Raw genomic sequence first — 17,710 nt, forward strand, 5'->3', positions numbered from 1 at the left:
TAAAAATGAAAAATATCAGATCATTAAGACTCCTAAATATTCAAATCCTCTAAATCATTTTTTTTTAAATTTAATATTTAATATAACAAACGTTTGTTACATTTTCAATGTTGGCAATGAAATATTTTCCAATCAAAAAAATTGCGCCTGTAAGAATCAAAACATTAGTAATTAGTGGTGCATTTAGCATTATGTAAAATTCCTTTTCCGAACTGAAAAATAATTTATTACTTTCCTTTTTTGTATTTGAGCTTATTAAATAATTAGAAATGTCATCAAGCATTCCTGCTATGGTTGAAAACCATTTAGATGCCATTGATTTTACAACTGGTAAGTCACGTTTGTGAGGAAAGCCTTAAAATTATGTTTCATCTTTTATTGTACCGATTTTTTTTTTCAATAAATTTTTTAAATTTAATTAATGGCAGATTTGTAATAACATTTCATATTTTTTATGTATCTAGTGTTGGGAATATCTGCATTTGACGATGTTACACATTCCCAAATTTGTTCTGTTCTTAAGACTCGCTTATGTAAAACTTTTTTTTTCTTCATAATAATGGTCTTTAACAATAAACGTATTTCACTGATAATGTGTTTACTTATTTTATATTGTAATATAATAAAATAAGGCTATTAAAATCGCTTGAAATGTAACCATGTAAAAACAGCAGGAATTCTCATGTTATATTCAATTCTAGAGAATGTCAAACCTAAATGTGGAAGCTACTTTATCACTTAATGTTACATCAAAATTTTGCTTGCTTAACCATCCCTCTGCTATTCCTTGCTTAGCTATCAACTTTTCACCGAAAATAATGAAATTTAACCTGTATCCTCAATTAACTAAGGAAAGCTCCAAAATATTGGAGAATTCTTTACAAAGCATGTTGAAAAATTTACAATTGCTCGAATTACTCTAATGATCCCTCACTACCCTTTTTTTTAACTATACAATATTAAGAAAATATAGAAATCCTTTTCTTTTAAGCTATTTTTCTAAGAAGTTGTATCATTCCATCCATATGCTTTTCAAATTCTCTGCTTTCCAACTATGGGGATAGATAGAAAAGATTTGAAGTACAGTACAGAACCCGTTATCCGGAAAACCAAAACACCGGAACGAAATTTGATAAATTTTCCCTCCATTTTTTTTATAAAAAAAAATTTTTTCCTCATAAGATTTTAGGATTTTTCTTTCTTTTTTGAAAGATGTTTACCTTACCCTCATTTTGGAAATAATCATTAGTGTATTACTTCATCGTTTTTTCTTCTTTTTAAGATTATTTCCAAATATTATTTTTTTCTAAGTTGGGTTTAACAATAAAAAATACAGCTTTTTGTAGCGATTCAGAAAACCGGAAAAATCAGTTATCCGGAATCGCAATGGTCCCGATCGTTCCGGATAATCGGTTCCCTACTGTATTTCTAACAACTTAGAACTACCACTAAATGATAAAACAAAGACTTCATAAATTTAATTAGAAATCTTCATAATTTTTATTCCAAGTAATTTCAATGTAAGAGTTATTGCAGTAAAATTTTAAAATACTAGAAGTACCAATTTGAGTGTCCAAAATAATTAACTCACTAAGCAATATGATTTTTAACGAACTATTTAAATTTATTAATTATCAAAATTTATTACTTTTTCAAAATTTATTGTATTTAAGAAAAAAAGGTAAATATTTTATGTGTAGAGGATAGCCACAAAACAGGGAGATGTCAGAGACTTTTATCAACACTGTGAAAACAGATAATTTAATGTTATACCTTAACGTAATGGAAAATAAATAAATTTTAATTTGAGGAACCTTAGGTCTATTTTTTACCAAGAAAATTTGGTCCTGTTATAATTTTTTTTTTTTTTTAAATAGTTATTGTTTATTTTCAACTCTGATGTCATTAGCACAACAAATATCAGTGCTTTGTAATACAATTTACGTTTAAAAATAAAGCAGAATTAAAAAACTAATATTAAAATTCATGCCACCAGTTACAAAAATCCTGAAAATTATAAAATCAATCTGAGGAAATTAGGGATTTTTTTTACTCCTTTACTTTTTGTGACCATCCTGATAAAGTGAAGGAAAAAAATAATCAAATTATATTTCTGCAAGAAAAGGTTAAAAACTTGCTTTAATTGAGTTCATTACAAAGTAATTCTTTACTTTATTTTATGTAGTGAAAGCAATATACATATGAAGCTAATTTTCTATACATATATTGTGGAATGTATAGTACATTTAGTTTGCAAATATATAATATGCTGTTACTTAATCTTCAAAGTAAATTTATATTTTTATTAATGAACGAAGGAACAGTTAAGTTGTTCCTTAGTTTATTATGAAAAAGGTTCATTGATATAAAGATTGGGCTTACTAGAGCTGTTATACACTCAATTATAATTTTTTTTTTTCAAACATTATGTGTACTTCTATTTTAATATCACAGTTAGTTATTTATTAAATTTAAAGTTTAATGTTATTTTGATTAACATTGTTATGATTATTAACAAATGAGCTTATTTGTAGATGGTAAATTAATATTTGGATCTTCAAATTTGACGGGAAGATACTGGAATGGATCTTTGTGGTGCTTTAAAACGATTGATGATGCTCCAGACGTAGAAAAATGTTCTACTGGTATAGAAGTATCTTCTGGCATTTGTGATTTGGTTTGTTTAGATGATAAAAGAGTTGTCCTTGGACTTGATTCAGGTAACATTTTCTATGTGTGTAAATAAAAGATCAATTAATCAAAAATTCTTCTAGTCCATGAAATATTTTAGTTTTTCCATAGGCATATGATTTTTCAGTAATTTTTGAGTAAAAATTGTTTTTTATATAAGTGTTTATTTTGTTTTACTTTTTTAATTTATTTGTTTGTTTATTTTAGAATTGCTTTACCAGTTGATATCAAAAATATATTTATTTGATTATAGGTTTTTATGTTTATCATTTGTCATTACACTGTATTCATGTGTTATGAAATGGTATTTTTTTTTGTTTGTTTGTAAGGAATTCAGTAATTTTTTATGGAAAGACAAAAAGATTTGGTTTTCATGTGTTAGGTATTTAAAATTATTTTATTACCTAACAAAAATTTTATTGTTTTTTACTTTGATGATTTAAAAGGAATCAATGTAATTCTTTGCCACCCTTAACTGTTGCAAGATTTAAGTCAGACAAATATAAAAGGGTGTACAAAAATACAATTACAATACTTTATAAGGATAATTGACTAGTGCATTCCTTTTTATAATTCATTTAAATTGATTGTCCACCGCAAGATGTGCTTTTGACATTGAACTTTGTAATTACAATGGAAACACGTTAATGACTAAACAGTTTTTACTTTCAATAAAGCAGAATGACCTGTTTTCATAGCAACCCCCATTAATTTGTCTACTGCTTATTCAGTGGTGAACAGGCAATAATTAATTATTCTTCCAAAATTATAAATGGTTGAAATTATTAATGAATTTTAAATGTTATTGTAAAATGTAAATGTATTTGAGCAGTAAAATGTCATTGAAATATTTTGATAAATCTTAAATAAAGCATGTTATGTAATTTATTTCTTAAATTATTTAATTTTGTTTGTATTTTTTATACAAAAGATCTAATCTGAGCTTTTATAATCATACAGCTTATAGTATTCGTAACTTATAAATTGTTATTATTTATTTTATTGGGCATTTTTCTTGGTAATATATACAGGCAAGAAAAATTAATTAAAAAATGTCTTTATTTCTAGTTTTTCTTCCAATTAAATTTTTTTTCCTTCTTAATATAGGTTGTCTAGAAGTATATAAGCTAGAAGATGAACCTGAAGAATTTAAGTGGACGCTTGGTGCATTAGAGCATGATGACTCGATAACTTCTCTTAGCCTTAACTCGAACAAATCTAGTTTAGTCAGTGTTGGTGCTGATAAATGGTAATTATTTTGCTAAGATTTATTCCTCATTTTAATTTTTAAACCTTTAAATCAGTGATTCTCACCAGTGATCTTTGATGGCAATAGTCCTGTCACTGGCAACTTTGAAATGAGTTGGAAATTTAATGACTATTAAAATTATTAATTAACAAAAGAAAGAAAGATAAATATTAACTTACAGAGGAAAAAAGCTAACAATTTAAATTAGCTACGCTATTAATACTTATATAAACAAATCAACAAAGGTTAACTATAAAAAAAAATCAAGTTAACAAGGAATCACTAAAAAATTACAATGTAAAAAAAACTAACAATTAATAAATAGCAAAAAAAAGCAAAATAACTGTTAACTCTTAATTAAGCCCTTAATAAATGTACTGCTTTTATAGTACATATTTTCTTTCAAATTCAAAATAATTGTCATAAACTATTTTACACAGTATTATATTATTACACAGTATATATTTACAAAGTATATTTCACACGGTATTGCATTATAGGTTAAATAAACTACTTTTAAACTTCTTTTTTTTCTTTGTGCCGTCAAATTTCGAAATCATTAAAAGTGTGCAGTGACAAATAAAGAAAAATTGGAGAATAACTGCTTTATAAAAAATAGAATGTCATTATAAAAAGCCAATGAATTTTATGTATTCTATTTGATAAATTTGTTTGATACGTTATATTTATTGTAATTTTAAAATTATTAGTATAAATTCTTATAACAGTTTCTTACATAGCAAAAATTTTTAAAACTTGTTTTCCTCATGAAACCTTATGCGTACGTAAGTAAATATAATTTATATGATACGTATGCCTACACTTTTTCACTGCTTTAGAGTGTCATAAAAAATGTTCATAGACATTGTAAAATAAATAGTTTTGAAAGTATTCATGCGAAGAAAAAAATATATTAAATTTCATTGACTTTAAATCGTTAAAGTTACTGGTAATGTAATAAGTAGGTGATTTATTGTCCTTTATGATTTTCATAAATAATTTATCTTAACAGAAATTATCTCATTAATTTCAAGTTTAAGAATAAAAGATAGTAGTCATATAAAGCCATTTAACATTTTTATTTGCAAAAAAAAAAATTTTTACATCTGTGTGTGTGTGATATTTGATTACTTTAATAAATTTTTTTTTTTTCATTAAAAACACAAATTATTTCCTTAAAGTAACTAAATTCAACAAAAATACGTGTCTGCTATACATAGTAAAAACACGTTAAATTACCATTTTAAATATTTTTTACACTCTCATTCATATTTCAAATAATTGAAAAACTCTTACACTTTATTTGCTTTTTAATGAAATTTTCAGTAAAATATACTGCATCCGAAGTGAAACCTAATTTTGACAGCCATGAACATTAACTCTTAATAATTTGGGAATAATTTAGTTTTTTTAAAAAAAATATATAATTGTGATATGAGCAGTTTTATTTCTAAAAGAATCTTAACATGTGTTTTTTAGCAAAATTTATACTAGTTTCAGAACAGACTTTACCACACTCTGGGATAGAGTGTGTATATCAAAACTTGCTCATTTGAATGCATTACCGTACGAAAATAGTCAAACAAAATAGATGAGTTATACCTCACAAATCTTAATGAATGTTTATAAATTGCATCAAAGGCTTTAGTTTTGATTTTAGAGCCTTTAAAAAATAAGTATGATTTTATTTCCACTTTACCCCACTTGACCCTACAGTGTTTTCATCATAGAAAAAAAATGGGTGAGAATTTCTCACCCTTTCTCAAAAACAGGGTGAGATTTCAAAAAGTTAAGTGAGATTTCTAAAAACTAAAAAAACACAAAAACTCTTGAAAAAAATCATTTCTTTAATTATAATACATTTTTAACTTCTTCTATTTTTAAAAGCATTGAATATTTTTGGTGCATCATCATAGAAGATTTTGCCTTTACAAGGTATTTGTCCATCTTACATTAGCACATAAAAAATTTGAATGTCTTACATGAAGAAACCTTACCTACGGTAAACGCGTGGTTACAGAGAAATGCGTTCTGAAAGGGGTTCCGTGGTTGTGTTCTGTTGTTCGAAAAGGTTCTGAACAATACTGGTAAATAGAGAAGCTAGATAACTGGGCAGATGTTGAAAATAATGAAAGATCCAGGAAGAAAAGTGAAACGGATTTTATTCTAAATGGCGTAGTTCGAAGCTTTTTCCAAAGTGTGAGAAATTCGCGAATTTTGACATTTATTTATAGAATGCGCGAATTTCTCGCGGTAATCATTTTTTAATGTGAGAAAAGAAAAAAATATGCGAGATTCTCGCGTTCTCGCGCTGTAGTGAAAACACTGCCCTATCTTTTATACATACAAAATTTTATGTGATTATTTATTTATTTTTGGTAAAAATCTTATATAATAATTTTTTTTTTTTTTTATCTAAATAAATTTTTACTGTGTAAGAAATAATGTAACTCATCTGTTAAAATACTAGAAAAAATTACTGAGGGAAGGAAATAAACTACAGTACAGAACCCGTTATCCGGAAATCGGAAAACCAAAAAACCGGAATGAAATTCGATAAATTTTCCCACCATTATAAAAAAAAAATTTCCTTATAAAATTTTAGGATTTTTCGTTCTTTTTTTAAAGATGTTTACCTTATTTTGGAAATAATCATTAGTGTATTGCTCCATCGTTTTTTCTTCTTTTTAAGATTATTTCCAAAAAAAAAAAATTTTTTTAGTTGTGTTTAATAATTAAAAAAAAACGGCTTTTTGTAGCGATTCAGAAAACCGGAAAAATCAGTTATCCGGAATAGCGATGGTTAACCGGATCGTTCCGGATAATCGGTTCCCTACTGTATTTTTGTCTTTTGTGAAAGTTTTGTATTAAATTTAAGAAAATCTCTTAGTAATGCCTGTTATTTAGAACTTGCTGAAGCAACATTTTTACTTAAAAAGTTTTGTATACATCTTAAAATCTATTTTTTTTAAAAACATAATGTAGTGCATTATTTTAAAACTCCTTTTTTTTTTTCTCTCTTTTATAGTGGTAAAGTTTGGGATTTAGTAACTATGGCCACCACATCAACCTACAGACCAAGTAAGTAAGTAGTTAAATCTGAAAAACAAATTTCATCAAAAGTAGGACACAAAATATTTCACTACTCTTAAAATGTAACTTCTTGATCATATTTCTTTCCCAACTTAATTGTCTTTTGATGCGTGATTCTTCTGCTAATTTGCAGAATTCCACAAATCTCAATATCATTGATTCATAGATTTTCGCCAATCAATAATTTATGTTTGGACAAAATTTTCTGGGAGTATCTAAAATTCAAATTTGGTTACTTGTGCAAAAACTTGTTGATGAGACATTTATTCCACTCTCACCCGCACCTTCTTTACATTTCATTCGGTAACAATTTTGTTGCAAATTCAGATTTGTAACAGAATAGTTAATTAATCAATGATACATTTGCCCCATATTTTATTTGGTTACAATTAGATTGAATTAATTTTTAATATGATGTAACAACATTTAAAATTCGAATCGCACATTTCAATAATCACTTTTCGAGACATTCGCTACCATCATAAATCCATGTTTTTGTCTTGGCGAAAAAGAATTTCAGATAATTTCTTCTCCCAGCATTCACATGTCTGATCTTATTGTGAGAAACTTTTATGAGGTTATTCTTATAAAAACTTTTAATCTTTTTCGCAGAAATTCTGGACCAATTCTCATAAGTTTTGTGACTTTGTGTTAAAATTTACCACATTTTCAGCTTTTAAGAATCAAACAACAAAAAATCTTTATTAACTGATATTTAATAATTATCAAGAATAGTAAGAAGCAGATAGTAACAGATGTTTAGAATGTTATATTTTATAAATAATTTTTTAAGTAGTACTTATTTAGTTCATGTTAAATAGAACAATTAATTTGTGTATTTGTATATATATATATATATACAATTAGTAATTATTTAATTTGTCAGCAATTACGCTTTAGTCTTNTATATATGTTTGTGGAAGAGAATTTTTTTTTTTTTTAAGTCCTTTTTTCTATTTTACATTTCATGGTTAAGTATTTGTTTGTTTTTTAGTTCATGGAGGCATAGTTTGGCAAGTGTCTTGTTCTACAACAGACCCTAATATTTTTGTTACATGTGGACAGGTAAGTTTTCCTTCTAATTCTTATCTTTCCTTACAAAAAACGATAGATGTTTTAAATATTAAATTTAATTTGAAAATAACTACAAAAACTCTTATAAATAAACTGTCTTTAGTTTTATCTTTTTACATGAAAAAAAAAAACGAAAGGCTAATACACATTTAATTTATTCTTTACTGCAGTTAACTGTTAAAAAATAAAGCCAATTTAAACTTGTCCTCTAAACATAATTCCCTTCTTTTAATTTCATTAATCAACTTTTTATACATAAGTTTTATTTTTATTTCACTATTTTTGCATTATATTTTGGTATGTTTCTGTTTTGAAAAATGCTTTTTTTTTTTAATAATTCTCTTTTCAAATACTATCATTTTTATGTTAATATAAATGCACTCTTTAAGTTTCCTTATTTTTTCTCCCTCTTTTTAGATTGAAATATTATCTTGAATTGTAATTACATAATATTAAAATATTATTTTTAAGTGCTGTAAGTTTTTTCAAATATGAAAGAACCATTTTTTGGAAATTTATATATTTATTTTTGATTTCGTAGTTTATTATCTCTGTTAATAATAAATTTAGATAAATTAGTTCGTTTGAATCATATTTCTTTTTGGAGCCTCTTTGTGTTAATTTTTGTGCTTGAGTTAATTAAAATGTGATGTTATAATAGTAGTAACAAGCAAGTTTTAGTTTGAAAGTAAATTTAAATCTACTAGTAGAAGAATACCTTCATTTATCAAACTGTAATGTCTGTAATATATATCTTTGTCAGCTGTTTTGTATTAACATTATCATTAAAGTTATTTTTTACCTCTTTTTATTAAAGATGTTTTGATATAAAACATGTTTAACATCTCTATACTGTTAGGACCTTATGATTAGCATGTTCAGCCTGTTTTGAATCTGAGTCACAAATTATCTTTATATCTATGGAATTGATTCAGTTTTTATGTCAGTCAACAAAAACTCAGTTAATGCTTAGTTTATTAAGAAGAATGTCATTTTATTTCAAAATTAAAATCTTTATGTATCGTAAATTATATATCATCAAATAATTCCATGTATAATATTTTGTTAATGAGCATAACTTATATATGCTGCATTAATTAATAAAATCAATTTACAGCAGTTTTTTAGATTATAGCTTATGAAAAATTATTTTATTTTTTACTATATTTATAAGTTAATTTAAAAAGTAAAAGATTTGAATCTTCTTAAACTCAGATTGATATTGTGTTGCTTTGCTTTAAAATTTTCCTGCTAATGTTTTTGTGATTTTTTTTTTAATAATTGAAAAAAAATTTCATAGTATTAATTTTATTATTTTTATGCTCTTTTTAATAAGCTTTAAAAATAGTGATAAGTTTTTCTCATTGCTTTAAGTCTAAGAAGTTAATATACTAAATTTCATCCCTAGCTCATAAAAAAAGACTTAACTGTTATTGATATTTTTATGTCAATATTAATATTATTCAATGTTAATATAATATTTTTTGTATTGATAGCTTTGAAATGCTAAAATATCTGTTGTTTTTTTTTGTTTTTTTTAATTATTGAAATTGATTTTGAAAAAGTTTTTAAGCTAGCTGTGAAATTTAATTTTTTTTTTTTTTTGTCTACATTATTGTGGTTGCTTTATGTTGTGCATTATTTCATGACTTTATAACAAAAATTATTTTTGTAGTAAAATATTATTTGTTGTTCAAATATGTATTATTATTTTTGTTGTTGTTCTCTTTAGGATAGCAAAATAGTGTTATTTGATATTAGACTGCCTAAACCAGCAACTCTTATAGGTAAGTTTTTTCATATTTTCCTAATGAATCTTTAATATTATATTGAGTTATTCGGAAAGTAATTTAATTTTTTTCAACAGAGGATTTAATTATATTTTTTCTCAGCAAACTTCACTCTTAAACAGCATAAGCATTATATATTTTGACAGCTGCAAGGCTTGCTTTAGAAAAGTTTGATTGATTCTATTCAGTAGTTTTTGGTTGGTATCCTTTCAATTATCAAAATTCCCTAATATACATAGAGAAGATGTATTGACTAGCGCCGGTGCCATAACAGGCTTGGGAAATTTCGATATGTCAATTTTGATGTTGAAGGTCAAAGCTGTTGAGCTATCTAGTTAAAACTGGACAATAGACATTCATGATAAATTGAAACACTTTGGTTTAAACTCAAAGCTTGATGTATGGGCACCTCATGTTCTTGTGGGAAAAAAGTATTGCCATTGCATCATCACTAGGGATGAGAAATGAGTTATCTACAACAATATTAAATGCAAGAGATAAAGAAGATGAACCAGTGCAAACCACTAGGAAAGCCAAAGGTTAATACAATCTGTTCACTGGAACTTCAAAAAAAAATTATTTTTTAAGGCTTCTACAGGAGAAAGCAATGATCAATTCTGAAAGGCACAGTCATGAGCTGGACAAATTGAGCAATAAAAAAGATGTAGTGTTCCGCTAAGATAATGCAAGACCTTATACACTTTTTGTCTTGGCAGCAAAAACAGTTTGTCCAAAAGTTTTCACAACTTAGATGAAATATATTACCACACCCACCATATTCTCCCTATCTTGCACCTTATGGTTATCACGTGTTCTGGTTTCAACAGAATTTTTAGGCAATAAAACCTTTACTTCAAATGAGATTGCCTGGTTCAGTTTTTTGCAAAGTTTTATGAGTGTACTACTGCCAAAAAGATGGCAAAAGATATTGACCTGGTTTGGCAGTATATAATCAAATAAATATTTATTCACTATCAAACCTCTTTCATTTTTATAAAAAAAAACTACCTTTTGAACACCCTAATATAATCCAATGTAATGTTATTCACCTATTACAAATATTCAATGTTCTATATTTCTTAATAACTACTGAGAATGTTATATCTCTAAAAGGATTCTATTTGTGCATAAAAGTGAAGGAAAAAAATTCATCATATTTATTTATTTGTTATTAATTGTAGTTTATTTGATTTATGCTTAATTAAATTAAATAAAATTCCACTTTATTGAATATGTTCAATTTTCGTGTAAATTTTGTAATTTTTCCTTGCTTCTGTTTACACCTTCACCCACTTTGCAGCGATTTTTACCAAAATTTGGGTTGGGTCTTAATCAGTATTTTATGGTTTAGATTTTTTACTCTAGTAAACATTATTATTAAGTCAGTGTGCATATTTTGTTATCAAATAAAGTTTTTTTTTTTTTTTAAATTTATGATAACTTAATACAAATAAGTTGTGCACTGTGGTAACAGAAGTAGTCATTTGAGTATGACAATCATTCTTTAACAAAATTTTGTTCTTATATATCCTTTTCTTAATTTATTGCCTGTTATGTGTTCAGTAATCTAATTTATCTGAATTTTGCATGGTAATGTTTCTATTGATAAAGTAGTAAATTAAATTATTAAAGGGGAATTATTTAAGCATTTCACATTGTATAGTTTTGTCACTTAAATTGCATTTTGCTAAATTGAGTCTTCATTATTTTATTTATAGATACATATCCTTTTAAATGCAGTACAACAGCAGTCTGCTGGAAACCATTAAGTGATAATCTTTTTGCTGTTGGAGATGAAAGTGGTGTAATTGCAATAAAAGACTTAAGACTTAGTGGTAGTTGCTTGAGCTCTTGGGATGCTCACAAGAGGCGTATATTTAAAATGTCTTTTTCAAAAAGGTAATTAATTTCATTACTAAATAATATAATGTACTTAATTTATATCAAGTTCATAGCTGCCAACTCTTCCACATTGTGCCGAAGATAAGACTTTCTGCATTTTTACCTGCTTGATAGGTTGTATTTTCTTTGATTCAGACGTCACTGGCTGCTCTTGTAGCAGCCTTGGAGAGCCCACTAAGCTGTGAGTTTTTTCTTTTATTTAGGCTCATTATATATTATAATGGATTAATGAAATAATATATAATTGAAATTGGCTTTTTTTATAAATTAACATGCAGTGGCAATCTGAATTTTTATAACTAGGGGTTGGCAAGTTTTCTGTTAAACATATATCTGGCTATATTATTGATAAAATGGAACTTCTTTGAGAGAATTGTAGGTAAGTACGCTAAAACCCATTGAAAAAGTTTTTCATGAGCCAGAAAAAGACTTGAAGGCAGAGATGTGCTAAAATTATACTTTAAAAAATCAGAAATGTATAATATAAAATTGATTTACAAAAGTTCTTGTTTGCATCATTTTGTTTCACTTGTATTGAGTCATAATTTTAACTTACATGTTTATCTGACTCGGACATTTAATTAAAATGAAATATGTTCTAAAGCTAATTTTTCATATCAGTGGTAAGAAGTTCCTTCTATAGAATAAGATATGGTTCTGGGCGTATTAGTTTTTTCTATAAATTATTTAGTTTTTGCCACAATTTAATTTCTAAAGACTTTTGTATGCATTTTGTTTCTGCTGATTTCCTATGTTTTGAAAGTAAGTAGGTATTTTGAAAAGATAAAACTTTATTGAAAAGAAGTTTTAAAAAAATTTTGAGAAAAGTTTAGGTTATTGTTGTAGAAGAAGGAAATAAAATGGTTATGAGAATACAAACTATCTAAAAGGAGACAACATTTTAATGGAGTTTTTTGAGTAAACTTTCTTAACCCATTCACCCATTTTTTTTCATCCCACGTTGACATTTTTGGCAATGAGCAAGCGGATCGCTTGGCCAAGGAGGGCTGTAGTCATTCAACACCTTCGTCCTCAGCCCTTACCTACTCAGAGAATCAGTCCAAAATCAAAAACCATCTATCAAAAAAGTGGAGGATCCCCCCTCTCATAACTGGTATGCGGCCAAGGAACCGGGCTCTTCACTTGCTCATATAGGTGATAGAGCGTCTCAAACAGCAATTGCCAGATTGGCAAGTGGACACACGAATAGTCTCTCGTACTTCGAAGGAAGAAAGACTTATGCAGTCTGCTCCAAACGTGAAGCCCAGCAGGCCTCTGCCAAACATATCCTTGACTGCTTGGGACTTTCCAAGGAAAACTTATACGCTACTCCACTTCTTGTCATCGACTTTTTGAGGGTCAACAACCTATTGGATCCTGTCCGATTCCGTCAGACAGATGGAGGATAAGAAACAACAACAACACGTTTTTTTTTAGTAAACTTTCACTGTATCTGCATTTATTATATATATATATTTTTTTTTTCAAAATATGAACTGCATCTTACGAAACTCTGCCATTTTTACATGATTCTCTTTCATAAATTAATTTTTTTTTCTTTAAAATCAAAAGAGTCCTGCAGTGGACTGATCATAAAGACTTGGTTCCCAGTAGAATTCTGCAGTGAAGCATCACTGGCTGCGGTCAGTAGGCGGGTGGGTGACTAGTTTGATCAGCCTGTGTTGGGACCGAGGATGCACAGTAGCGCTCCTCGTTAAACCGTTAAGTGCTCGACTATGCATGCAGATCGTTAGGCACCAAAGCAGGGGAGCCATCCCCTCTGTTGAGGATCAAAATTGCAAAGGCGTGTCTTCGGATCATCCTCAGGGATATTTCCCAGATCGTCGCCAATAGTCCATTGTGCAGCTCTAGTGTGACATAAATAAAGTACCTACTTACCTTAAATCAAAACAAGTTAAACTCCAAATTGATTCTATAAAATGCAACATAAAAACCAAGAACTTAAGATTATCCCTCTTATTTCTAAAGATATTAAATAACTAAAAATAAAAGTAATTTAATGTACATATTATATTAACTTTACATAAATCAAAATTTTATGAAATATTTTACAAGAAATTTTGATCACTAAACTACTAAGACATAAAAATATTCCCTTCACACTTTTAAACAGAAATCTTACAGCACTTGAGACATCCTGTTCTTCCAATCCATGTAATGCTACAAATTATACTGATTTTGAAAAGAATTTATCGTTCTAAGCTTTTCTCATTTGTGCTAGAATTTCTGGTTAATTGGTTTTTTAAAGATTATTAATACATATCGTTTTAATTTATAATCTTTCCACCAATTTTCTCATTAATTCATGTGATTTTTCTATTTCTGCCCATTTATACCTTGATATCTTTACAACTATGTGATTGTGACCTGTGAATTTAGTATTTCAGTAATGACTTCATAATTTTTTTCGCCATTAGTGTCCACATTTAGTTTTGCACTTTTTCACAGTTGACATTTGAGTTTAAGGAGAATGTTGCAAAAATCCATTATCTGTAATTTATCAATATAGATATCAGAGTTCTCCCGCAGAGTAAAAAGGGCAGACTGAGCTTTAACACCGTAAAAAATTTCTCAAAACGTGTAATATTAATGTAATTGAATTTTATTGGCAAACATTTTTAAATTACCCTCTTATACTATTTTATGTGTATATTTTAAAAAATAATTCTCTCTCATTATCAGGATAAGAAAAAAAAATTGTAGTTTATAAAGAATAATTAAACGCAATCTCTGCATAGTTTTTTTTTTTTTTTTTTCGAAAAATGTAAACTAACAAATTATTCATTGATAAATAACTTGAAAGCTTTTCTCTATAATTTAAATGGAAAATTGTAAGAAAATGAACATTTAAAAATGTATTAATATCCCCCCCCCCCCAAAAGATACCTCTAAAAATTTTACCAGTTGAAAATAATCCTAACAAGGTTAATGTTCGTAATAGTAATCAGAATTAAACCTATAAACAGATTTACAACCTCCTATTAAACCTATTACAGATAATTTTACTAGTGTTAATTTTTTTTTTCTTTCAAAATGGAACTTATTTTTACAAAAAGGGCCCATTTATTGGGATCAAAGGACAGGTAGGGCAAGCCATCCTTCTGAGAATGCCTAGGAACATAACTGTAGTTATTTTAGATTGAAAGCCGATATTTATGAATATATATATTTTTGTTTTCAGTAAATTATATCTTGCATCTTGTGCTGATGATACTGATGTCTGTGTGACGAATGTTGAAGGGGACAATCCACTTGTTTTGTGAGTAGCTTTAATACTTTTTTCATAGAAAAAAAGCCTAACAAAATTGAATTGTAAAAAATTGAAAACAAAGTTTTAGTAACGAAAGAAATAGTTTAGTGTTTCACATAAATTAAAATTGCAAAATGATGAGATTTTAATTATAAACCAAAATGTTAATAACTGTAATTTCAGTTATTAATTTGATTTTTTCCTGAAGAAGTTATGATAAACTATTTAATGTATAAGTATATTTAAACTTTTACTGATTAGATTACTTGTTTGTGTAATAAAGCTTTTTCCAAAAACTTGTTCATGTGAAACGTTTAAAATTTTAATATTAGTAAGATAGTATATTTCCAAATCTGTGAAACTATAATTAAGTGTATTGCTCCAAAAAACTACTTTAAATTAGAAAGAAAAACTTACATTATAGTTAGTATTTTAATTATATTTTAGCAAAAATAGTTACTATTATGACAAAATAGGGCAAGAGTTAAAATTCCTTATAACAAATAAAAAAAATTATCCTTTAAGTTTAGTTTTACATCCTGTTATATTTACTTGCATTAAATAATTTAATTTTTTGTGCCTTACTTAAATAAAAACAAATCATTTTAAAATCATTACAGTATTTTCAGATGTAAATTAAAAGCTAGAAGTTTTAATTTTTATTTATGTAATAAATAAATTTTTAAAATAATTTTTACTTGCCTCTTTCAAAAAGTATGCCTTATTTGAAGATTCTTCTGATTTTTTTTAGGTATGGGGAGGAGTAACGAGTTGAGCTAATAATCTTAAATTGTGATATTTGATGAAATTAAATGGCTTTTATTTGTTTTGCTATGTTTACAATATGGTTTTAAAAGTCATTGGTATTTTAAATGAGTTTAGTTTTTCTTTAAATATTTGCTAAAAAGTATAAATTTTTTTTTCCTTCTTTTAGATGTAAAAGTGATGTTCATGATGACTTTGTTCGAGGACTTGCCTGGAGCTTAGAAAATGATTTAGTGTCTTGTGGATGGGACAAAAAAGTGCTAAAACATGATATAGCACAATAAAAATAGGCTGTTTTGTATAGTTTTAATTTTTTAATAAAATTTTGAAATCCAAAAATTTTCTTTTTCTTTTAAAAATAATACATTATCTTTATGCGGAATGTGCAATATTAAAACAAATCGCTCTGAATAACTTTTTATTTAATGATTGAATTTTTATATACTTGGACTCAGTGCATACGATATTTTAATTTGCGAAATCATCTACAAAAATGTACTTTCTCCTAATAAGCATATCATTTTTAGACGGATTATGATTTCTGACCCCCGAAATATTATGCCACTATGTGGGGAATATGATCCTATTAGTTACTTTTCAAAATCAAAATTTTTTATAACTATTATTTAATTTAATAATTGTTGAAAAATTTTAAAATGTAATAGATTTTAATTCAACGGATTTATTTTGCCATGTATTTATGGATGTATTTTGCCATGTAAAATTAAATTCTTTGAAATAATTTAAAAATTTGCATACATTTCAAAATTGTTTTGACTGTCAATAATAATGATTAAGATTTATCAAGAGCTTATTCTGCATGGGATAAATAAATTTTATAATTATGTGCAAAAACTTGTTTATTTGATAAAAAGTTCGCTAAGATGCAAAAAGTAAAATAACATTAAGGAGTGTAAACTTTTGACAGCTCTCCTAGCCAAACTGTTAGGACCATAATTTTCAGATTGCATCTACTCCTTATATTTTGAGTCAGAAATCCAAATCCTTAGGAGAAAAAATTTGTCTATTCAGAGATGGTACATTTTTTTGGCTGATTTCTTAATTTAAAATATCTGCACTAGCTAATTTGCATATTTGAGGTCATCCCTCAAACTATTAAGATTGAGTCCTAGTATGTGAAAAACAGTTTCATGAATTTTAAGTTATTCATTGTGATTCTTTTATTGTTTTGCACTGTACTTATAAAATGTTTCATATTTGTGACTTATTTTACAAATGTTTTATAAATATCAGTGCCATCAAAACGTTTACTAAATCAATGATTAGGACTTAAAACTTTTTTAAGATCAGAGAAGAAAATTAACAATAGAAATTCCATAATGTAAATATGTATTTCTGTTATTAATGATGTATCTTTGTAACTTCTCAGTATAGCATAGTAAAACAACTATTAGATTAGTCGCTAATGAAATATTTTTAATATAAAATTGATCATAAAATATTACCAAGCATAACTTAACAAAATCTATTTTTTTAAATTATTTTTTTGTGATATGCAATTTCTCATACAAAGCAGTTAAGAGTAATGCATGTATAATTAAAAAAAATTATTGTAAAAGTACTTATTATCTACGTCTGAAGATTTAAAATCAGTACATTTTGTATTTACATACAATAAAATAAGAATAGTATAAAGAAAAAAAATAGTAACACTTAGTCCTATTACTATTCTTTCAATAATGACTAAAATTACAATTGAAAGTTATTTAGTATTTTTCTGCGAAGCTATGAAATGAAGTAAGCAATATATAAGATAACTACAGTGCTTGGTATGTGGCCGAATTATGCATATAAGAAAAAAAATTGTTTCTTTCAGTCTATGGCTTTTTTCAGGGATGAGATTTTTCCGCTTTT

General features: G+C 26.7%; 1 protein-coding gene across 1 annotated transcript; it reads left to right on the top strand.

Moving 5' to 3' along the window:
- Positions 1-111: 111 nt before the first annotated feature.
- Positions 112-16,174, top strand: LOC107441253 (methylosome protein WDR77). Its single transcript, XM_016054443.2, has 9 exons — positions 112-330; positions 2,535-2,720; positions 3,799-3,940; positions 6,969-7,021; positions 8,028-8,098; positions 9,840-9,894; positions 11,616-11,796; positions 15,002-15,079; positions 16,005-16,174. The coding sequence occupies exons 1-9, from the start codon at positions 270-272 to the stop codon at positions 16,117-16,119; spliced, it is 942 nt and encodes a 313-aa protein (XP_015909929.1). The 5' UTR covers positions 112-269; the 3' UTR covers positions 16,120-16,174.
- The last annotated feature ends 1,536 nt before the right edge of the window (positions 16,175-17,710 follow it).

The sequence above is a fragment of the Parasteatoda tepidariorum genome, chromosome 4 (assembly GCF_043381705.1).
Source record: "Parasteatoda tepidariorum isolate YZ-2023 chromosome 4, CAS_Ptep_4.0, whole genome shotgun sequence".
In the NCBI taxonomy this organism is placed as follows: domain Eukaryota; kingdom Metazoa; phylum Arthropoda; class Arachnida; order Araneae; family Theridiidae; genus Parasteatoda; species Parasteatoda tepidariorum.

What these genes read in the sequence shown, in the direction of transcription:
- LOC107441253 (XM_016054443.2), top strand. Translation starts at nt 270, where the DNA reads ATGTCATCAAGCATTCCTGCTATGGTTGAAAACCATTTAGATGCCATT. An exon ending in TGTCCTTGGACTTGATTCAG is followed by an intron (nt 2,721 to 3,798) that starts GTAACATTTTCT and finishes TTCTTAATATAG; the next exon opens with GTTGTCTAGAAGTATATAAG. An exon ending in TTTTTGTTACATGTGGACAG is followed by an intron (nt 8,099 to 9,839) that starts GTAAGTTTTCCT and finishes TGTTCTCTTTAG; the next exon opens with GATAGCAAAATAGTGTTATT.